Below are 24,912 nucleotides of genomic sequence, written 5' to 3'. Positions count from 1 at the left end.
ACAAAAATCATAAAATCTTTTGGTTTTTATATACATATTTCACATCTGACATAGTATTTACAGTTTTCGATTTTGTGTCCACAGAATGACTGGTGTGCAAGAGCTCAAGTTCTCTTCATCACACTGGGCATTAACATGCGACCTGTATCCGGATGTTCCACATACACATTAAAAAGACAAGTGTAAACGTGCTTCTGATGGGAATGTTATCCGATCAGTGTGTCCAGGTCCGGAGGGAGTCGAGGATGCATTGTGATTGGATCTCAGTGTAATGTAAACAATCCAGCCATCGTGTCTGCATTCACAGGTGGACGTCACCCCCCCCCCCCCCCCCCCCCCACTGTCATTATTCCCCTCCTCTCTCCGGGACTGAGAGCGGTGTAATTTTGCGATACAGTCGAGTGCCAAGTACATCGCAAATATACTGAAATGTTTGCTTTTGCACCCTAAAGTTGTAGAACCATTCATTTTCTGTAAAGAAAGCGCATTTTTCCAACCACAGCTGCAACGTTCTCGGACACGTTTCTCTGTACCGTTTCCATTACGGCATCTGTCCACATTATTAGGACTTGCAGCCTCTTCATCATCCTCATTTTGCGAGATTTGTAACATGTCCCCCGACTGAAAACTGTTTTTAAAAGTAAAACCCACGACTTTGCACCGGAGCCATTCTTTTTTTTCTTTTCTTTTTTTTCCCGTGGGAATGCGAGATCCGATCTGTTATCCTGATACAGAAGCCGCTTGATGTGGACAGGTCTAAACGCAGCGTGTCCTGACTGGCTTATGATCCGGTCAGCTTGATCTGACCACGGAGATCGCATGTTAATGCCAAGTGTAAAAGCAGCCTGAGTTCACTTTCAGCTCTCACGTGAACCTGAAAACATTGTGCTGGTTTCGGTTTCCGATTCAGTGCGCAACAGATCTCTGGGTCTTCCTATCAAGAGTTCTGTGGTTGATATTTTTGGGTTGTAATTTAAGGAGCAATTGGGCTCCAGAAGTAAAAATCGAGAAAATTTACCTCCATTAAAAAAAGATACACATATATATTCAAAATGCATCTAGGGATGAGTGGTTTGTCTCCAAAAATAAAGAGAAAAGACTGCAATATTCAGATCCATGTGGGAGCTGACACGTTTGGCTTTTCTGTTTATATTTCTTTACTAAAACAAAAAACAAAACAAAAAACTCTGGAAGAAAGGCTGGTGAAAAAGTGTGTGGTCCCTGTTGCACTCGATAGTTAAAGGCAAAGCTAAAGCTTCTTTTCACCTCCAGATTGCTGACTGCATCCCTTCAAGCTAGAAACTAAACCAATTCCTGTTTTTGGCTTTTCCTCTGACAGGCATATGGTAGCGCACCTCCCTCCAGAAGCGTGCCGAGGGGTCGAGAGAGGTCGAACGCTCCTCCATCTTCCCGTCGCAGCACATCCACCTCTTCCTTCTCTTCCAGGCTTGTAACACTCCCTGTTTCTCCTTGAGGAGTCTCACTGAGTGAGGCAGGCGGTCGGGCTCTCGGATCTCCTCCAGCTCCAGGAGCACGATGCTCACGGTGTTCTCCACGAGCCCTCGGTACAGGCCCGTCTGCTGCTCGGCCCACTCCAGCGCCTCGGGACTGCAGAGAGACGTCGAGGTGTAGAGGAGAAGAAGTCGACGACAGTGGGTCAGAGCCTCCTCTACAACATCCACCACCGCTGGAAACATGAAGAGGAGAATCAGCCAGGAAGAACATCGGGATTCAAGTTAACATTAGGCACGCACGATATATCGGCCAGCATATCGATATCAATGCTGACATATCTTAATTTTTAATGTTACCGTTATCAGGCCGAAAAAAAGATTTGGCCGATTTATTAAAGCCGATGAATAATGTATTATTTCCTTCAGCTGAGACACTTGAGATGCGCACTGTTCAACATGATGGTTTTAAATTGCTTTAAATATGATTGGAATCACTTATAGGAATAGGAAAATACAGTTCAGTGCAACATGTGCAGCGCAAGTCTGTCATATCAGCTACATAGAATTATGATGAGAACATCATTATAATTGTGTTTGGGACGTGGCTTTTAATGGTGAGACTTGTGTTTTTGTAATCAGGCTCTCAAAAATTACCTAAAATGTATGACTTATTACACAGCTTTTCACCACAAATAATGAGGGGACATGAAATAACATGCACCATTCTTATTAATTATTATATTATTTTCTTGATTACTCATTATTTATAATTATAACATTTTGTTTGATATTAATAACAAAACAATATTAAAAATTATTATTTAGTCATGTTGATATATAAAATCACAAAATTTTGGGCCAAATTGTGCAGCCCTACTAGCAAGCACAGCAAACCTTATCATTATAATCCCAAATAGATGTTTTCCCTAAATAATGCAGCCCTAACCCAGACTGCTGTAATACAGCTAATGTTTGCATTGATTTCCAATGTGATCACAAGAAGAACTGCTGGTTTATATTACAGGGCTTTGTTTTGTTACAAACTTTTTAATTACCTTCTCCAGGTAGACCGTCCCGGCCCAGGATGAAAAGTTTGTAACCGTACCGGCCCTCCAAGACCTGCGGCAAAGTGCTCATCGCAAACACCTCAGCCTTTTCACTCGAGCCATCAAGGACTCTCGGATAGGCAATGTAGGCGTCATACTGCTTACCATCACCATCTAGAAGAAACATCATCAGAAACACAGTTTCAGCATGTCCTGTAATGCTTTGACCGCAGGGGAAGGTGTGAACTCCAGTTTTGTAACTTAGTTATTTCCAAGTAACTGCTAACGTGCAAAAGTATATTTCCTGTTTATATGAGTACCTGTGGTTTTGTAGAGGAATGGAAACACAGTCCGAACCCACAAGGCCAGCTCCACTTTGAATACGGTGCACAGAAAAACTCCCATCATGAAAAGCAGTGCCACCGACCCCAGGAGAAGCCCGAGAAGCAAAAAGAGATTCGGATCTGTGGATGTGGAAATCTGTTTATGTGTTGCTGGTATAATAGTGAAAGTAGATCATATGATTGCTTATAGAAATTTTATTTTCCACATACCAATCTTTAAAATCATTTGAAAGCATTATAAACTTTAAAACATGTCATTCTGTAAACAGAATAAATAATACAACTATTTAATAAATAAACAAGGCAAATGTGTCATGAAAACGATGCCGGTATCTACAAAAGTCAACAAGTAAATAAACTAGTTAATAAAATAATGGACAAAGGTGCATTCAAAATATTATTTTAAAAAAGTAAATAAATATATAAATTATTTGGGTTGTGGTTTAATAATAAAATTATTAACACATCGAGTCCACATATCTTTATGTTGAATCAACATAAATGAGATATAATTATTAATTTAATATGTTCAATAATTCAAATTATTTGAGTGATTTAATGTATAGTCAACCATTAAAACTTCAGACAAACCAATAGATTTTCCCAAAATAAAACCACAAATATGGTGAAGACTTGTGACTTTGATGGTTTTCACTTCTTCTAAATGTCAGCCACTAAAGGAGAAACACCCATTGCTCATTTAAGCAGTTAACTAGTCACTGGTCTGTCGACACTCAAAGCGAAACAACAACAGCCGATAACAAAATTATATTTCATGCAGCAAGATTTTGGACTAATAAAGTGTTAAAAAGCTGTGATGGTGATGGAGTGATGCTGTGATGGTGTGATGGAGTGTTGCTGTGATGGAGTGATACTGTGATGGTGTGATGGAGTGATACTGTGATGGTGTGATGGAGTGTTGCTGTGATGGAGTGATACTGTGATGGTGTGATGGAGTGATACTGTGATGGTGTGATGGAGTGATGTGTGATGATGTGATGGAGTGATACGGTGATGGAGTGATGTGTGATGATGTGATGGAGTGATACTGTGATGGTGTGATGGAGTGATGGTGTGATGGTGTGATGGAATTATGGTGTGATGCTGTGATGGAGTGATGTGTGATGATGTGATGGAGTGATGCTGTGATGGTGTGATGGAATGATGGTGTGATGGTGTGATGGAATTATGGTGTGATGCTGTGATGGAGTGATGTGTGATGGTGTGATGCTGTGATGGTGTGATGGAGTGATGTGTGATGATGTGATGGAATTATGGTGTGATGCTGTGATGGAGTGATGTGTGATGATGTGATGGTGTGATGCTGTGATGGTGTGATGGAGTGATGTGTGATGATGTGATGGAGTGATGGTGTGATGGAATGATGGTGTGATGCTGTGATGGTGTGATGGAGTGATGTGTGATGATGTGATGGAGTGTTGGTGTGATGGAATGATGCTGTGATGGTGTGATGGAGTGATGTGTGATGATGTGATGGAGTGATGCTGTGATGGTGTGATGGAATGATGGTGTGATGGTGTGTTGCTGTGATGGTGTGATGGAATGATGGTGTGATGCTGTGATGGAGTTTTGCTGTGATGGTGTGATGGAATGATGGTGTGATGCTGTGATGGTGTGATGGAATGATGGTGTGATGGTGTGATGGTGTGATGGAATGATGGTGTGATGCTGTGATGGAGTGATGGTGTGATGCTGTGATGGAGTGATGCTGTGATGGTGTGATGCTGTGATGGTGTGTTGCTGTGATGGTGTGATGGAATGATGGTGTGATGCTGTGATGGAGTGATGGAATGATGGTGTGTTGCTGTGATGGTGTGATGGAGTGATGGTGTGTTGCTGTGATGGAGTGATACTGTGATGGTGTGATGGAGTGATACTGTGATGGTGTGATGGAGTGATGTGTGATGATGTGATGGAGTGATACGGTGATGGAGTGATGTGTGATGATGTGATGGAGTGATACTGTGATGGTGTGATGGAGTGATGGTGTGATGCTGTGATGGTGTGATGGAATTATGGTGTGATGCTGTGATGGAGTGATGTGTGATGATGTGATGGAGTGATGCTGTGATGGTGTGATGGAATGATGGTGTGATGCTGTGATGGAGTGATGTGTGATGATGTGATGGAGTGATGGTGTGATGGAATGATGGTGTGATGCTGTGATGGTGTGATGGAGTGATGTGTGATGATGTGATGGAGTGATGCTGTGATGGTGTGATGGAATGATGGTGTGATGCTGTGATGGTGTGTTGCTGTGATGGTGTGATGGAATGATGGTGTGATGCTGTGATGGAGTTTTGCTGTGATGGTGTGATGGAATGATGGTGTGATGCTGTGATGGTGTGATGGAATGATGGTGTGATGCTGTGATGGAGTGATGGTGTGATGCTGTGATGGAGTGATGGAGTGATGCTGTGATGGTGTGATGCTGTGATGGTGTGTTGCTGTGATGGTGTGATGGAATGATGGTGTGATGCTGTGATAGAGTGATGGAATGATGGTGTGTTGCTGTGATGGTGTGATGGAGTGATGTGTGATGCTGTGATGGAGTGATGGTGTGATGCTGTGATGGTGTGATGGAGTGATGTGTGATGATGTGATGGAGTGATGCTGTGATGGTGTGATGGAATGATGGTGTGATGCTGTGATGGTGTGATGGTGTGATGGAATGATGGTGTGATGCTGTGATGGAGTTTTGCTGTGATGGTGTGATGGAATGATGGTGTGATGCTGTGATGGTGTGATGGAATGATGGTGTGATGGTGTGATGGTGTGATGGAATGATGGTGTGATGCTGTGATGGAGTGATGGTGTGATGCTGTGATGGAGTGATGCTGTGATGGTGTGATGCTGTGATGGTGTGTTGCTGTGATGGTGTGATGGAATGATGATGTGATGCTGTGATGGAGTGATGGAATGATGGTGTGTTGCTGTGATGGTGTGATGGAGTGATGTGTGATGGTGTGATGCTGTGATGGTGTGATGGAGTGATGGAGTGATGGTGTGATGCTGTGATGGAATGATGGTGTGATGCTGTGATACTGTGATGATGTGATGGAGTGATGGTGTGATGCTGTGATGGAGTGATGCTGTGATGGTGTGATGGAATGATGGTGTGATGCTGCGATGGTGTGATGGAGTGACGGTGTGCTGCTGTGATGGTGTGATGGAGTAATGTGTGATGGAGGTTAGGGTTAGAGTGATGATGTGATGGAGTGATACTGTGATGCTGTGAGGTGTGATGCTGTGATGGTGTGATGGAATGATGGTATGATGCTGTGATGGTGTGTTGCTGTGATGGTGTGATGGAATTATGGTGTGATGCTGTGATGGAGTGATGGAATGATGGTGTGTTGCTGTGATGGTGTGATGGAGTGATGTGTGATGCTGTGATGGAGTGATGGTGTGATGCTGTGATGGAATGATGGTGTGATGCTGTGATGGAATGATGGTGTGATGCTGTGAGGTGTGATGCTGTGATGGTGTGATGGAATGATGGTGTGATGCTGTGAGGTGTGATGCTGTGATTGTGTGATGGAATGATGGTGTGATGCTGTGATGGAGTGATGCTGTGATGGAGTGATGCTGTGATGGAATGATGGTGTGATGCTGTGATGGAATGATGGTGTGATGCTGTGATGGAGTGATGCTGTGATGGAGTGATGCTGTGATGGAGTGATGCTGTGATGGAGTGATGCTGTGATGGAATGATGGTGTGATGCTGTGATGCTGTGATGGTGTGATGGAGTGATGCTGTGATGGTGTGATGGAATGATGGTGTGATGCTGTGATGGAGTGATACTGTGATGGAATGATGGAGTGATGCTGTGATGGTGTGATGGAATGATGGTGTGATGCAGTGATGGAGTGATGCTGTGATGGTGTGATGGAATGATGGTGTGATGCTGTGATGGAGTGATGGTGTGATGGAATGATGGTGTGATGCTGTGATGGTGTGATGGAGTGATACTGTGATGGTGTGATGGAATGATGGAGTGATGCTGTGATGGTGTGATGGAATGATGGTGTGATGCTGTGATGGTGTGATGGAGTGATGCTGTGATGGAATGATGGTGTGATGCTGTGATGGTGTGATGGAGTGATGCTGTGATGGAATGATGGTGTGATGCTGTGATGGTGTGATGGAGTGATACTGCGATGATGTGATGGAATGATGGTGTGATGCTGTGATGGTGTGATGCTGTGATGCTGTGATGGTGTGATGCTGTGATGCTGTGATGGTGTGATGGAATGATGGTGTGATGCTGTGATGGTGTGATGCTGTGATGGTGTGATGGAATGATGGTGTGATGCTGTGATGCTGTGATGGAATGATGGTGTGATGCTGTGAGGTGTGATGCTGTGATTGTGTGATGGAATGATGGTGTGATGCTGTGATGGAGTGATGCTGTGATGGAGTGATGCTGTGATGGAATGATGGTGTGATGCTGTGATGGAGTGATGCTGTGATGGAGTGATGCTGTGATGGAGTGATGCTGTGATGGAGTGATGCTGTGATGGAATGATGGTGTGATGCTGTGATGGTGTGATGCTGTGATGGTGTGATGGAATGATGGTGTGATGCTGTGATGGAGTGATACTGTGATGGTGTGATGGAATGATGGAGTGATGCTGTGATGGTGTGATGGTGTGATGCTGTGATGGTGTGATGGAATGATGGTGTGATGCAGTGATGGAGTGATGCTGTGATGGTGTGATGGAATGATGGTGTGATGCTGTGATGGAGTGATGCTGTGATGGTGTGATGGAATGATGGTGTGATGCTGTGATGGTGTGATGGAGTGATACTGTGATGGTGTGATGGAATGATGGAGTGATGCTGTGATGGTGTGATGGAATGATGGTGTGATGCTGTGATGGAGTGATGCTGTGATGGAATGATGGTGTGATGCTGTGATGGAGTGATGCTGTGATGGAATGATGGTGTGATGCTGTGATGGTGTGATGGAGTGATACTGTGATGATGTGATGGAATGATGGTGTGATGCTGTGATGGTGTGATGCTGTGATGGTGTGATGGTGTGATGCTGTGATGGTGTGATGGAATGATGGTGTGATGGTGTGATGCTGTGATGGTGTGATGCTGTGATGGTGTGATGGAATGATGGTGTGATGCTGTGATGGTGTGATGCTGTGATGGAATGATGGTGTGATGCTGTGATGGTGTGATGGTGTGATGCTGTGATTGTGTGATGGAATGATGCTGTGATGGTGTGATGGAGTGATGCTGTGATGGAATGATGGTGTGATGCTGTGATGGTGTGATGGAGTGATACTGTGATGATGTGATGGAATGATGGTGTGATGCTGTGATGGTGTGATGCTGTGATGGTGTGATGCTGTGATGCTGTGATGGTGTGATGCTGTGATGGTGTGATGCTGTGATGCTGTGATGGTGTGATGCTGTGATGCTGTGATGGTGTGATGGAATGATGGTGTGATGCTGTGATGGTGTGATGCTGTGATGCTGTGATGGAATGATGGTGTGATGCTGTGATGGTGTGATGCTGTGATGGTGTGATGGAGTGATGCTGTGATGCTGTGATGCTGTGATGGTGTGATGCTGTGATGGTGTGATGGTGTGATGGTGTGATGCTGTGATGGAATGATGGTGTGATGCTGTGATGGTGTGATGCTGTGATGGTGTGATGCTGTGATGGTGTGATGGTGTGATGCTGTGATGCTGTGATGGTGTGATGGAATGATGGTGTGATGCTGTGATGCTGTGATGGTGTGATGCTGTGATGGTGTGATGCTGTGATGGTGTGATGCTGTGATGGTGTGATAGAATGATGGTGTTATGCTGTGATGCTGTGATGGTGTGATGCTGTGATGGTGTGATGGTGTGATGCTGTGATGGTGTGATGGTGTGATGGTGTAATGGTGTGATGCTGTGATGCTGTGATGGTGTGATGGTGTGATGGTGTGATGGTGTGATGCTGTTATGCTGTGATGGTGTGATGGTGTGATGCTGTGATGCTGTGATGGTGTGATGGTGTGATGCTGTGATGGTGTGATGGTGTGATGGTGTGATGCTGTGATGGTGTTATGCTGTGATGGTGTGATGCTGTGATGGTGTGATGCTGTGATGCTGTGATGCTGTGATGGTGTGATGGTGTGATGCTGTGATGCTGTGATGGTGTGATGGTGTGATGCTGTGATGCTGTGATGCTGTGATGCTTGAGTCGCACCTGCAGGAACGAGTGAGAACTGTCCGCTCGGGGTTCCTCGGCTGCTGGACACCATACAGGTGAAGTTTAGATAGAAATCTTCCTGCCAAACATCTGACACGGAGAGTGTGCGCACTAACACAAAACCCTCCTCCGTTCTGCTTTCACTTTAAGAGCAAAGGACACAGTTAAACTTTCAACTTAAAATTATATTGATTATAATTCACCGTTATAACATTGCCTACTAATAAACAGGAATATTTACCAATATATATTCTTTCACCTAATAATTGTAATCCCTTATAATAAATCCCACACAGAAACTGTGAAAACGGTATGGTTCTACTGTCAATAAAGTTATTATCTTTTTACAATTAGTCTTTTTTTATATTAATATTTTCCTTCTGTTGTGACTCATGACAGATGCATGATAATATGCCTACAGGTCTATATCAGGCATGACTGAACTCTTATATCTCTTTTTACTTATACTCATATAAGTAATGGCATATATCACAATGCATAACTGTGACATAATTTTGACTGGGAAAAATTAATGAAAATGTTTTAAATATAAAATAATCATGTGGTAACAGCTTTTTTTTGTATTATCCAACTATTGAAATGCATTATGTAGCCCCTCCAGCTCGAATTGCCCGCTCCAAGCGAGACTCGAACCCGGATGCGTATGCGTGAGAGGCGAGCGCTCAAACATGGAGGCTAAAGACCACAGTCTGTTGAGATCAGGGGAGTGAGGTTCACGCACACACACACACACATACACACGCACGCACGCACGCACGCACACACACACAAATACACATACACGTACACACACACCTCTTACTGGACTACGTCTGTTATAGTGACAAATGAAAGGTGCTTTGTTTATTTTGAGTATTTTCTCTTTTTTCTTGTAGGAAGTTTATCAAAAGATTGTTCATAATAAATATATAAATCTAGTCTGTATCGTTTCAAACAACAAAGGATACTTCATTCAAACTTCATTCCCTGTCTTTGTGTAATCTGAAACACAGCTAAATTCAGTACTCACTTCATGCGATCCTGATGAATGCGAAGCGACGTGTTTTCGGAGATAAATTCCTCTTCCACAACTTTCCACAGCACTGCCACCAGGGGAATGCCTTTTCCCGGAACAAATACAACACAATCCTTCCTGAAGGATGAACCTTTAAAACAAACAAACACAGCTCGAGTTCATAATATTCTCCGACTCTCACAGGTCACACACACTTACAGTTGTAGCTTCGGTAACAACAAGAGCCCATTAGTTAACATTAGTTCATGCATTAACAAACATTATATAACAATGATCAATACATTTTCTACAGTATTTATTCATCTTTGTTAACATTAGTTAATGAAAATACAACTGTTCGTTACTAGTTCTTGTTAGCTCGGGTTCATTTAATAATATTAACAGACACAACTTATAATTTTAATAATGTATTGTTAAATGTTGAAATTTACATTTAAGAAATGGGTAACACTTTACAAAAGGTTCATTAGTTAACATTATTTAACTACCTTCGTTAACAAGAATGAGCAATACTTCACAGCATTTATTAATCTTATTTAATATTAATTTCAACATTTACTAATGCATTATTAAAATCAAATGTTGTATTTGTTAACATTAGTTAATGCATTGTGAACTAACATGAACAATCAATGAACAGCTGGATTTTTATTCACTAACATTACTAAATAATGTGACAAATGTATTGCTCGTTGTTAGGTCATGTTAGTTAAAACATTAAATAATGAAACTTATGAACCTTATTGTAAAGTGTGACCAAGAAATGTTTTGGAAGTATTGCTCATGGTTAATGTCAGGAAATTGGAACTTATTGTAAAAGGGTTACAGTGACTTTAGTTGCAGGATGTGGTTTATTGCGCAAGTAACTGAACTTTGAGTGTACAGAACATATGAGTAGCTAAAAAACTGAGATAAATAAAAGATACATGAATAAATAAATATATTCTGATAATTAAAATAAATCTCCAGCTTACCTCTCTGAACTTTGATGATCTCATTAACTGGCTCAATCAACCTCGGTTTCTCCAAATATTCATCTGCGATAATTATAAAAAAAGAACACATTAAAAGGCCGATTGACAAAATAATTAAATAAATGCTTTAGTTTTAGTTTCTTATTAATTATTGAGATAAATTTAACAAAGCATTTCTGGAGCAGTTATCTGTTATGCATGATTATTCACATTCGTTAATCAGAGCTAAATATGTGTGTAAATATGTGTGTAATGTCGTACACCGACCCCGTCTCTCTGATCCCTCTACTGGCGGTTTAGTTTAATATTTTAAAGTAGCATTTCATCGTGGTTAAAGAGATAGAATATGTGGACAGTGGTAGAAAGAATATTTTTATGAATAGACTATTATGGGTGAAATAGGAGATAACATTGTTAAATATAACAAAGATGATAAATTAATTGCAATTGCATTGCATGAAATGCTTTGTCTGTCTTTTTTCCTCATTTGTTCTGATTGTTTGTTTGAAACTCCATCATGTGCTCTTGTGATTCGCTCAACAATTTATACAAGAAAAGAAAACTCAATTACACTTCTTCACTTTAAAACTTCTCATCTTTCTTATACTTCTTATCTCTATTGACATTCTTTGCTGAATTTTTCATAAGGAAACAAAAAGAAATGTAAAGTATTTTGAATTATTTAGCAATGTTTTTAAAACTGGGGAGATTATGGAAATGTTTGAGTTAATGCATCTCTTGTGAGATATGTAAGAGTCGATTTGCATTTTGCATGGGTTAGTGCGATCTCTATCCGGTCACATTAGGAATGCATTGAAATGAAGGTGTAAATGCAACCCGGATATGAAATGCTTGTTAATAGATGTTAATAGCAGGTGTGAACAGGCCCTAGATGTACACATATAACCTTAAATAATGCCCATTGTGCAGTAAACGCTCACCGTGAACTTCACACTCGACAGATTCAGCCATTTCACCGACGACTCCACCTAAACTAAAGGTCATTTTGCAGGTGTACAATCCAGCGTCATCGAGATGCACTTTGCGTATGTTAAGAATATCCTCATTGGGAGCAAACTTTTCATCTTCTTGAAGAAGCTCACAGTTCTGAGGATCAGAGAAGACAGCAGACACAGACAAGACAAAGGAATAGTTTATATTAGGCAGCTGCACAGATCCACAATAAAGATGATGTATATTTTTGTTTTGGCTAAGTGTGGAACAAGCAATATACCCGTTTTTTACCGGTTTTAATCCTGACTTATTGACATGCATCACATTGAGTTTGTTCGTTAAAACTGTGTTATCCAAATGGATTGAAATTTTATATACAATTCAAATGCATAAATTTAGACCTACATATTTTTTCTGACATGAAACTTTATAAACTAGTCATTAAAACTAATAAACTCTTAAAAGGTCAAGGGAAATATGAATATGTTGGTTCTGTTCAACAGAAAAACAACATTAGAGGCAAGTAATTAATGGCAGAACTGTTATTCCTTCAAGGCCTCGACGGCGACCTTGATCCCGTATGAAGATAATGATGTGTTTGTACCTTGTACCACTGGATGGAGGGATGATCCACACTGCTGATGTATCTCCTCAGAGGACAGGCGAGGACATCGTTCACACCGGCACTGATGCTCTGGAATCCCCTCTCCGGTCGCTTACAGTCTCCAGACGTCATCTCGCTTACCACCAGCACTGCGGCCTGTCTGTAGCACTGACTCGGAGTCCTGAAGAAGAACGACAGACTTTATAATGAGACTGTCTGTAGCACTGACTTACACTAGATAGGGTTAGGGTTTAAATGAAAGTCTTTCATTTATAAGTCACATTTCTAATATCTGTAAAACCGCATTCTTCCATCTTAAAAATATATCTAAATTACGTCATATGCTCTCATTGACAAATGCGGAACAACTAGTTCATGCGTTCATGACATCGAGGCTAGATTATTGTAATGCTCTACTGGGTGGTTGCCCTGCACGCTTAATAAACAAACTACAGCTAGTTCAAAACGCAGCCGCTAGAGTTCTTACCAGAACCAGGAAGTACGACCATATTAGCCCGGTTCTGTCAACACTGCATTGGATCCCTATTAAACATTGTATACATTTTAAAATATTGCTGATTACTTACAAAGCACTAAATGGTTTAGCTCCCCAGTACTTGAGCGAGCTCTTAACGCATTATAGTCCTTCACGTCTATTGCGATCTCAAAGTTCTGGCCAGTTGATAATACCTAGAATATATAAATCGACTGCTGGCGGTAGATCCTTTTCCTATTTAGCACCAAAACTCTGGAACAATCTTCCTAACATTGTCCGGGAAGCAGACACAGTCCGTCAGTTCAAATCTAGACTAAAAACACATCTCTTTGTCCTAGCATTCACATAACACTCTATAGACTTCTATAATTCAATATTAGGCTGCTTAGATTAGGTCAGCCGGAACTGGGAACACTTCCCATAAATCCTGATGTACTCGTTACATCATAAGAACAATGGCATCTACGCTAATATTTAGGGCTGTAGACACGTGAGTTTGAAAATGAAATATTGGTATCAAAGAGCACACACACACACACACACACACACACACACACACACACACACACACACACACACACACACACACACACACACACACACACACACACACAGGTTCCTAACAGATGACGAGGACTTGACAGAGCAGCATCAAGTGTTCGACAGTATTCTAGGTTATTACGTGAAGAAGTTTTTTGTCCAATAATTAAAATCTCTGTTTTTTAAGAATTGATGAGTAGGAAATTACTAGTCATCCAGTTTTTTATATCAACTATGCATTCTCAGTCTGCTTACTCTACAGATAAGTGTAATGCTACTGACACCTAGTGGTTAGTTTTGGTACTCACATCTATAACTACACTATCACTACAGCCTATGTCACCATTGGCTTTTGTCTTGCTTCAATTTAATATTCAACAATATTATTGATCTCCTGCATTGACACCATTATATGAGAACTGAACTGAGCTGGACGATGACGTCACAGTTTTCTCCAGAGCGGCTTTATATGTATATATATATATATAAATTAACTAAATTAATAACTTTTTTACAACAGAAATGAAACATCACTGAACTTACTTAAGCTGGACTGTGACGCTAATTTCTACTGGAAACAAACTTTGTTACATTATTTTCCTGTTATCTCTGTAAAGCTGCTTTGAAACAATCAGTATTGTAAAAAGCACTATATAAAAAAATTTGACTTGACTATTATTGCTGTATAATTCAATAGCACCTATCAGACATTTAGTGTGAGCTATTTAAAAAAAAAGAAATAATGGAAAAAAAATGAAGAGAAATGACTTAAAATCAAATTTAAACATTTTTTGCACAGTATTAAGCGCTCAGATTTCACACACACACACACACACACACACACACACACACACACACACACACACACACACACACAAACACAAACACAAACACACACACACACACACACACACACACACACACAAATAAAACCCCCACAGGAAAACTGTAAGGATCCAGCAGTGAATTAGTTTTCCCGGGTTTTGACGTCACGCATCACTCGTTTCATATAAACAAGAGCTTCCAGCATATTCGCTCTCTACTTTACACAGAAGAACAGCTAAGCACCACTTCTGCTCACCCTCAGCAAATCAGCATGTTCTCTGAGCTTACAGTAAGTGCGTGTGTATTGTCTAAAGGTCAACATCTGCTCAACACGACACTGGTTTACTCTTCTCACCATCCTGGAAACTTCACACATATCCTGATCTTTCCATCCATTTATTTCTTCGGTCAACAGAGTGAGTCTCTCGAAAACACAGAGGTGCAGTGGAAAACATCTCAACGTTCTAGCGTTGGAAATAGGCTTCTAGCTCTTCAAGCAAAATGACACGTCTTATTTATTTCTGTTGCGTGTGGAAGCCCATCTCCCCGAGTTCAGATTCACCACATCCTCTTCCAAAGCTCTTTTATAAAAACCTTTCACTGCCAAACCAGTTGCATGTGACAATAAACCTCATCCTGTTAATGCAGTTACCCCGAAATTCAATATATGTGGACAAAAATCCCCTGTATGAGTTTCTGTCTTATATTTATATAAATGCTGTAGTTAGGCAATATCAGATGATCAAGCGTGCTGTTCTCCTGAATATAAGAAGTTAATACAGAGGGTTACATTTTAAACGCAATATTTTTGAACTATTTTAGTCAAGTCATCTTTATTTATATAGCGCTTTACACGATCCAGATAGTTTCAACTCATGCCTACTATGAAGAAAACCCTTTCTGCCAGTGAAATGGCTTGGTGCCTCCTATGATGCATTATCATTAAACATGTAGAATTACCTTTACAAAAAGAGGAAGACGTTCATACCTGAGCACACACACGTATGTTCCCTGGCTCTGCATGCGGATGCTGGGGAACCACAGAGATGTTCCTGAGAGCGAGACGTTCTGCTGGCCGTCTGAGATCTCGGAGCCTGTTCTCTCCTCGAACCACGTCACGTTATACGGCGTTTCTGCAGGATCGAACAGATACTGGATCTGCAACGGACACTCCAACAGCGGAGATTCCCCGGGGATCGCAAACATACGCTCAAACGCCAGTCCGAAGTCCCTGCAGGATTCTGTAGAAGAGAACACGATGAAGACGTTAGTGAACAAGACAGAACAATATGAAGAAGATATGGTGAAGAAACTGAACAATATACACTGTGTGCAAAAACACACAATGACACGCCAGAAGAGGAATCTTTCCCATATTACTCAGAGGTTTTGTCTTAACCAACCGCGACGATTCTATAGAAATGATTTCTATTTTTCTGCAACGTCGCGGCTGGAACAACAACACAAAGTATGGCCATGATAATCTCAGGAAAAATTCGATATTGTTGTCCTATTGTTAGTTTAATTTCTTCTATTGCTGTCCTCATTTGTAAGTCGCTTTGGATAAAAGCGTCGTCTGCTAAATGATTAAATGTAAATTTAAATGTTTATGTGCTTTATTTAATTTGTGTTTGGTTTGGCAGGACTTGGGTCCTATCAGGTACAGTAAATAGCAAATTGTATGTACTGTATCATGTACGGGAGGGGGGGGGGGATTTTTTGGTGGTGTAAATATATTTATTCTGAAGCAATATTTTCAGATTTAACATACTTAAATCTTCATATTTGTGATATTTACCCCAGAGTGTTATTTATTTTTATAAAGAGAATTTTCATTACCTTATTAAATGTATGCATCATCTTTCATGTCTAATTCTTACATTTGATCAATAAATTCAGTTATAATAATAAGACACTATTGAGCTGTTACCCATCAAATTAAATAATTTGCACTGCAAAATTACAACTGCAATATATAATGTTATGAGATCGATGCTTTAAATAAATGTTTGAAAATACAAATAGTCAAGTCATCCTCATTTATATAGCGCTTTTAACAATGTAGATCGCTTCAAAGCAGCTTTACAGAGATAAACATATAATTTAAGGTAACAGAGATTGGTTTGGTTTTATAGTGGCTCTTGAAAAATGTTTTTTCCAGCTAAAGTTAGTTTTGATTGATTCACTTCCGATTAAATGATCATTTGTTATTAAATTAGGGGCCGCTAAGACGACACCGTTCTCTCTAAACAGACTTTAAACGTGAACCTGTGATAGACGCTGATGGCGTTCACATGCGCATTAAGAATTGATTCTATAGTTATGTGCGTTTGAATATATGTGCGCAGGTTTATAATTCTTACAAACCATGCCTAAACAAACTACTTGTCTATAAATTTTGATGCAGAATTTTATTTTATCTTATCACTTTGGGTAGGTACACGAACCGAAAAATTCCACAACGCTTTATTTTTATAATAAATAAAAGAAATAATAAATAAAAGAAATAATAAATAAAATGCAATACATAAACATTAAACTAAACTGCCAATAGGTGGCGGCAAGTGACCGTCTTTATTAGTGAATCATTGAGTCATTCATACAAAAGATTCGTCCAAAACGCTGAATCATTCAGTAACTAAACACGCGCTGCAGTTGCTTCCCTTTGGAAATATTTTCGTCGGTGAAATAGAACAAAAACAACGCGACGCTGTAGCAGAAATACACTACCCATTATCAATCACTGTTTAACTTACATTGAATGTAATAAAATCACAATCATTCTTGTGTTTCGATGCTTCTCGATGCAGGTCTGGCCTGGTTATTTGTTGTCACTAAAGTTAAGCTACTTGTCCGGTCGGGCAAATAAAATTATCTTTCACTTGCTCTTTCAAAAATTCCTCTTGTCCCGGACAAGCGTTATGTCGAGCCCTGAGTTCATTCATGGTTTTTAGTCGCGCTGTAAAGCGGAACATGTGATCGGTTCACAGCGATCTGTGTGACTGTCACGCATCATTAGAGACGCCCAAAACAGATCACAACAGCTCGAAAGACGTCTATGGTCTCACTCCAGTCTAATTAGCACATTCCCAATTATTATTGTGAAGTTTCAGATTCTTCAAGATTCTGACGCAAGTGCTAAGATTCCGATTGGCCCAGAGAAATGTCAGTTATAAGAATTTTCCAATAATGTTTTGCAATTCTAGCCTGCATGGCAGCCTAACCCTATTTTTCAGTAACTTTTACTGTTTTCGTTTTTTTCCCCATGGTATCGATTCAGTCTCGGTGTCTAGGTATTTTAGTCTGGTATTTACACATTTTTATTTTAAAATGTAATTCAATGACAATTGGCTGAAGCCAGAACCAATGGCGCAAATCTTTTTGTGTGGAGACCCCGGCCACTTTTGGACATCTCCGGTCTGCAGATATACCTACTATTCTATGACAAATATTGTTTTAGTAACTCAGTATTTTTAATAATGTTTAAATGGTGCAATATTTGTGAATTTGATTATGTACGTAATCCCATTTCCTTGTCAAGATTAATCTCTGGTGCCATACACTTGCCGCGAGACTCCGCCCACGCGCTGTTCTGATTGGCTGTGGTTTTTGAATGATGTAGTCGCGTGAGGCTCATCTGCACAAACGCCACAATTTCTGCCTCAAGTAGAGTTATTGTTGTTTTTATATATTTTAAAAATATTGTCTTAAAAAGTAGCTAGTTGCCAAAGCAACATTTCTCTTTTCGTTTAGTTTAAGTTTACTAAAATAACTGAAACTAAATAAAGAAGACAAAAAACTGTTTGTTTTTTTTAAATAAAGAAAATAAATTTAAAGAGACTATACATAGCTTTTTAGGTATTTTCTTATCTAAAATCAATGTTTTGATTCATAAATATGTCCTCAATGGTGTACAAATACCTCTGCCAATTATCTGACTTATCCTCGTAAAAACGAAGAATTTATTATCTTTATATACATGTGACGGGTAGGTCCATGGAGGCTTCCATGTTGTTCCGCCATATTGAAAAACTATAATAGCAGAGGGTCAAAAAGTACTAGGCCAACATGTTTCCACAAGGCGTTTTCGTTCAGAGCCAGCGTCACGTGACTGAACGCAGCAGAACCGGAGGAGAGAGCAGCGTGAGGCGTTTCACGACCCGGCGAGTTTAAAAGGCTGTTTTAAAACAGTGCAATGCAGCTGTCATTTTTAATGGCATACATATGCCGAGCCACAGGAGAAGAAATCCTCGTCGCCAAAAAAGTCCACAATTGAACGTAAAAGGAAACGAGAGCGGAGATTACAAAAAACAAGAGTCAATGTCGGGATAGCTTTTCCAGATGGAAAGAACTAATGCAGGAGAAAGATTTGAAAAGAGACGCTGAAGTCCTGCTTTCTCCTCGACAGATAGGCTAAGTCAATATTACAGTCTTAATGACATGCTTTTTTTCATTGCTTGGTTGTGTACTTTATAATATAAAAAGTAGAACATTTATAGTTAAACAGGCTCTTTGATGAATAGCAGCTATTGAATAAAGTGAAGGCGCTAAAAACAAGGTTTGTAAGTTTACTTTTTGTAACCTAGAAATTCGATAAGAATATATTTTAATAGAGCATGATTGTTCTTGCATTGTTTGTCATAGCTTTTTGGTACATAATAGCTTCCGTAGATGCAACACACATTTGAAAAAGCGAGGCACTGGAGAGCATAGATATCTATAATAAAGGCTAGATGTCTTAAGGCGGAGTCTCTATCGTCATCACCGGCGGCCATCTTGTCACAGGCAAGATTTCTGAGGGGCTCTGTGGTAACTTACCTGATGTAAGATGAGTGATCAGCACGAACACAAATACTCGTATCTCGTTGAAATCTTGACGGATTTACAAACGGTTTGGTTTCTTACAAACGGTATCAACGTGGCTATAATTCTGGATGATTATTTATTTATACACTTATAATTCATAAGTATACAGTGTGATAACTACATCTCTGACGTTTATAACAAACCTAACCGCTTGAAAATCTGTAGAAAATTGAGCAAGTTATGGTTATTTAAAAAGTATGTGCACCATAAAACACAATGTTACGAGTGAGCGAGCTGCCTGTGACAAGATGGCCGCCAGGTGCGGACGTCGACCTCCATTGGCCAGCAGCGCGGACGAGACATCTAGCCTTTATTATGGATATCTATGCTGGAGAGCACAATTCGTTTGAATGCAAAATACAATTTCACCGCTAGATGGGAGAAAATCCTACACAATGTCCTTTTAATAAAATAATTGTTTTTTCAACAACTTTTCAACAACTGCAGATTTAAACCGATGCGTTTTATACTGTATATTCAGTTTAGAAACATTCATGGTGAATTTCATCCTTTAGCTGTGAAGGAAATTTATTCTAGATTATAAAACTCAAATCCAGCCTAGATTATTATGTTACTTCTTTAGATATTTATATATTATATATTAAACCCTCCGTAACGCACATGTACTTATCATCATTCTCACATGCTGTTCTGTACAGAGTTTATGATCAAACGTCTTCAGCGAGCTTGAATTGAGTTTAGTTTCCTTTACGAGCACCAGTATATCATTCAACCAGTGTAAGTTAACAAGGGAAACTGATGCAACTTCTTACCTGAACCTAAAGGTTCCTTATTTGATATTACGCCACATTCGGTTGCCCGAAGTAAAGCGACCAGAAAAACAATGGACAACCGACCCATATCTGTAGAGAAAGACAGAGAGTTAAGAATTAATAACCACTAAATCAATAGAGTTAAGAATAACCAAAGGAATAAATGTGTGTGTGACATTCAGAACTAAACAACTGAATCTGAACTGAGATAGCAAGCAGAATTCAGAATTGTATTTCCATATTTGAATTTAAGAAATTAGGAATTCAAAGAAACCTGTTATCATACACAAAACGTATAGGCTATTTAGATTTAGAATATTACAGTAGATATTAATAATCAATATCTAACTGATCGCAAAAAAAAAGAGCTTATATATGCTTATATAAGTCTTCAGTCACGATTTTAAATGTCCCTGTTATTTGCAGGTTTTCCTGTATATAATATTGGAGAACCATATAAATAATATTCAGGCTTTTATGACATTGTTAGACTTGTTTAATGATCTTTGAACCTCATGTTAACTGGAAGTCAACAGTGTTTGAGACACAAACTCAAAGTTCAACCCTGATCCAGGCCAGAAAAACATTTATATGATATTTTCTCACTATATTTAAAAAAATGTACTGTATATTTGTTACGAATTTGCGTGGAAGCAAAGGCAGTAGGCGGATCTAAATGCAGCAGTAGACTTTAATTTCAGATACAGACAAGATACTCGTGGTACGCACATTAAAACATACATTCAATAACTGACCACGAACAAAAGAGCAGACAGGATTTAAATACACAGACGGGATGAGGGAACAAGACACAGCTGGGGCAAATCAGAACACCGAGCGGGACCATACAACCTAACAAGACAACACACCTGAAACAAGGGACCTAATAATGACATGACTAGGATAACAGACTACAATTAACAAGGCACAAACTGAATAAAAGACCAAAGACAGAGAAACCACAAACCAGAAACATGACAAAATGAATAAACACCGTAACAATATTCTCTATACAAATAAATGTCAAAAGGAGACACACTCCAAATTAATTAAATACAGATGTGGGAATTAAATGCACACTTATTTTACACAATATTTACTCAATTTACAAACTTTTTAAAACTGAAATATTGTACATTATGTATTGTATCTTTTACTGTCAGATCAGACAAGCAGCAAATAAAGGTTCAAAAGAACAAATAAAATTACAAAACAGACATTTTTGAAAATAAGATTGCAAAATCTGTAAATACTGGTTATGATTGCTACTCTCGCTTCCCTCTTCTCCGGGAACACCCATGAGAAGTGCTGACTCGATCCGATCCTGTAAAACTGAGCTGTCATTCTTGCACAAGTCTTCGATCTTTAAAAGAGGAGACATTTCAGAGGAACTTAAGCTGCTTGCTCAGCCAAACAACTGGGAATTTGAGGAATGAAAGTAAGAGAAAAAGGGAACGCGCTGAAATTAAACAGGATCTAAGATAGCCTATATTAACCCTGTTCTTAACCACTCGTGGACTGCTAAACATTTACTTCATTAGCAAATAGTTTTTACTGGGCGATGATGTCCACCGGTTCCATGTTTACAGCTTCCAGATTTAATGACCACTGTCCTTTTATGACCCTGATTAAACACTTCATATAAACCCAGCCTGCCATGCAATTCATTTTAAGAGGATTTTGACAATATATGGTGTTTTTTGTCCACACAATAAAATACAGTTTTGTTTTGTTTTTTAAATTCAAAAAATCTACTTTAAATGATGACAATATTTTTATTTTTGGGTGAACTGTCTCCTTGAATTCAATTTTCTCCTGAAATAACATATATTGAGCTTCCAACGCAGTTTTTTACTCTGCATTTTTACATATCATTACCATATGCATGTTCCCATCCCCATGATACCATGTTTAACGGTACAAGACATTAGGAAAATAATGGGGGCTGGGAATTATTCATTTAAATGTACGAAGTCTGATTCAAAACTTAGACCTAATTGAAGTTCTGGTCTCACAATCTAATGTTGACATTCTTATTCTATCTGACTCGTGGTTGAGAGACTCTGTACCTGATTCTGATGTACAGTTAACTGGCTACAATATGTTTAGAGTAGATAGAATATGTAAAGGGGGAGGAATTGTAATTTATGTAAAATGTTTGCCTAAATGTTTCGGTGTTAATGTCTATTTCTGTCCCAAATCAATATGAATGTTTAGTTTTAAATGTGCTATTTGGTAACAATGCTCATTTAACTCTTGCAGGGGTATATCGCCCCCCTTCAGCCACTCTGTGCACTTTTACTAAGCTTTTTGATGTACTCTCTATTTATGTAAAATCAGAATTATTGATTTTAGGAGATTTTAACCTTGATTGGCTGTCCCCTATATCTGATAGACTCAAGGACATTTGTACTGAGCTAAATTTAACACAGCTGATAAATTACCCAACTCGCCCTAATGTAAAAAACCCGAAAAAATCATCTCTGTTAGACATTATTATAACTAATACTCCCCATAAATATATAGCCAGTGGGGTCTTTGCTAATATTATCAGTGATCATTGTCCGATTGCCTGCATAAGAAATACTAGACTCAAATATCCTGACCCCCATATTATCTGTAAGAGAACTTTTAAACACTTCTCACAGCAAGCTTTTAACTTACATTTGTATCACTCTGAGCTTTTATCTACTAGTAGCATTCTGGACTCAGAGTTAGCCCTTGCTCATTTCTCTTGTATTTTTAACTATATTTCTGATAGACATGCCCCCTTTAAGAATTATCGTATAAAAAAATCGGACAAATTCATGGTTCTCTCCAGAATTATCTAACCTTTTCCGGCTTAAGAATCAGGCTTGGTCATTGGCAAGGAAAACAGATATCCCAGCCGATTGGCTGACTTTCAGACCATTGAGAAATAAATGTACTATGACTGATTCTGCGGGTGATCCTGTTAAATTCTGGAAAACCGTTAATTCACTGAAACAAGGAAATTCTGTTGTTTCTCTGCCAAAGCAAATTACTTCAGATGCCGGTATTTTAAGTGTGAAAAATTATATATGTGATGCTTTTAACAAACACTTTATTTCTGCAGGGTTTTTAGTTGAACAAAAATGTGACTAATATGACCTTGGCCCGGTAAATGACTCTTCACCCTGTTTACTAAACTTAGCTCCCCTTAAAAAACAGGAAAATAATAACCAGTTTTTTAGTTTTCAATTATTCACAGAGAGAGAGGTCCTAGCTGCTATCAGTAACTTAGATACAAAAAATCCCTAGGTGCTGATAACTTAGATCCTTACTTACTAAAGTCTGCTGCACACATCATTGCTGGCTCTGTGACTCATATCTTTAATTTATCATTAACTACAGGAATTATCCCAAAGGTGTGGAAAGCAGCTTTTGTTTTGCCTTTACATAAGGGAGGTGACAGTAACAATCTGTATAATTACCGACCTATTTCTAGGCTACCCTGTCCTGCAAAAATCCTTGAGTCTTTAATTAACAAACAGTTACAATCATTTCTCTCCGAAAATAATTTGCTTAGTATCAATCAGTCCGGTTTTAGACCTAAACACAGCACCACCACAGCCACAATGCTTGTTGTGAATGATATTGCTAATGCATTAGATGAAGGAAAGCACTGTGCTGCATTGGTTATAGATCTGTCAAAAGCTTTTGACACTGTAGACCAGGGCTATTCAATTAGCTTCATTCGAGGACAGGATTATTAAATCAAAAGTTGAGGTGGGCCGATGGGTTTAGCTTATTTATTGAAACATAACAGTATCAATAAGTAAGCTAAAGTAAACAAAAGTATTGTATTTCCTTGGAAATGTGGAACCCAACAGTATGCAGATTTATCAGACCATAATAAATAACTTATTTACAGCAGCTATGTACAAATATATGAATTATACAAGATCATACCTATTGGTAAGAATTCTTTTATTAATAATTATTATAGGCTTAAATTAAGATATTCTGACAGTGAGACTTCATAACCATAGGTAAAACCATGCATGGCTACTCACTCACTCCCAATGTATAAAAAATGCCTGAACAGGTAAAAAATATACACACAATTAATTACATATTTCTCCAGCCCCCTAATAAATCTAATGCAATATAAATAACATAGTATTCAATATAAATATTCCACATTTCTGCCTAAACCATGGTAAATTACTACAGTACATTCATGGTAAATGTTTGTAAGGCTGGTGATTAGGGATTTCGTCTTCTAACTTTGTTCATGGCACAATGTTTCTGCTATTTACCTCATCAGTCGTGTTGGGAATGTTGAGGCTGTTTCATCCGATTTAAAACTAGTTAAAATCATTGAGTGATTTGTGGTTTGTAACAGAGAGATGTGTCAGGTTGAAACGCTTCTCACTGGATGTCACAACGCTGCTTAATAATAGTGTCCGGGACTAGTAAACGCAACTCCTTTAAGCTTGCGTTCCGTTATCCACTGGGCCGCGCTGCGTAGTTCAAAGTAAACTAGTGAAACAACTGTAAACAGCGCTATTTGTTCTTACTGACCGAGAAACCGCTTCAGATGATTCAGTGACAGAACGGTCCGAACGAATCCGAATCGCTTCAGACCGTTATGCAAGCGAGTTTCGCCAATTCATGGAGAGGAAATTAATAATCGAAGCAAATAATGATTAATTCAGGAATGATCGACATCGCTAGTTCAGTCGACAGAAATACGGGACACACACATAATAACTGCTGAAATATTCGGACTGAAAACGT

General features: G+C 39.2%; 1 protein-coding gene across 2 annotated transcripts in view; it reads right to left on the bottom strand.

Moving 5' to 3' along the window:
• Positions 1-10: 10 nt before the first annotated feature.
• Positions 11-24,912, bottom strand: part of LOC143701402 (interleukin-1 receptor type 1-like) — a 32,481-nt gene continuing 7,579 nt past the window's right edge. The window contains exons 2-11 of one of the 2 annotated variants that reach the window (XM_077194782.1): positions 20,152-20,241; positions 15,501-15,753; positions 12,652-12,832; positions 12,035-12,200; positions 11,094-11,156; positions 10,114-10,249; positions 9,081-9,226; positions 2,821-2,964; positions 2,510-2,674; positions 11-1,687 (exon numbers count right to left, since the gene is read on the bottom strand). In XM_077194782.1, the coding sequence (XP_077050897.1) occupies positions 1,296-1,687; positions 2,510-2,674; positions 2,821-2,964; positions 9,081-9,226; positions 10,114-10,249; positions 11,094-11,156; positions 12,035-12,200; positions 12,652-12,832; positions 15,501-15,753; positions 20,152-20,239 (1,734 nt within the window). In that variant the 5' untranslated portion in view covers positions 20,240-20,241 and the 3' untranslated portion in view covers positions 11-1,295. Of the gene's footprint in view, positions 1,688-2,509; positions 2,675-2,820; positions 2,965-9,080; positions 9,227-10,113; positions 10,250-11,093; positions 11,157-12,034; positions 12,201-12,651; positions 12,833-14,867; positions 15,073-15,500; positions 15,754-20,151; positions 20,242-24,912 lie in introns of those variants that run through there. The other variant, XM_077194783.1, reaches the window with a different exon arrangement.

This window comes from Siphateles boraxobius, unplaced genomic scaffold (assembly GCF_051911475.1).
Source record: "Siphateles boraxobius isolate OS27281-9 unplaced genomic scaffold, OSU_SipBor_1 326, whole genome shotgun sequence".
NCBI classification, from domain to species: Eukaryota; Metazoa; Chordata; class Actinopteri; order Cypriniformes; family Leuciscidae; genus Siphateles; species Siphateles boraxobius.
This window is presented reverse-complemented; position numbering and strand designations above follow the sequence as displayed.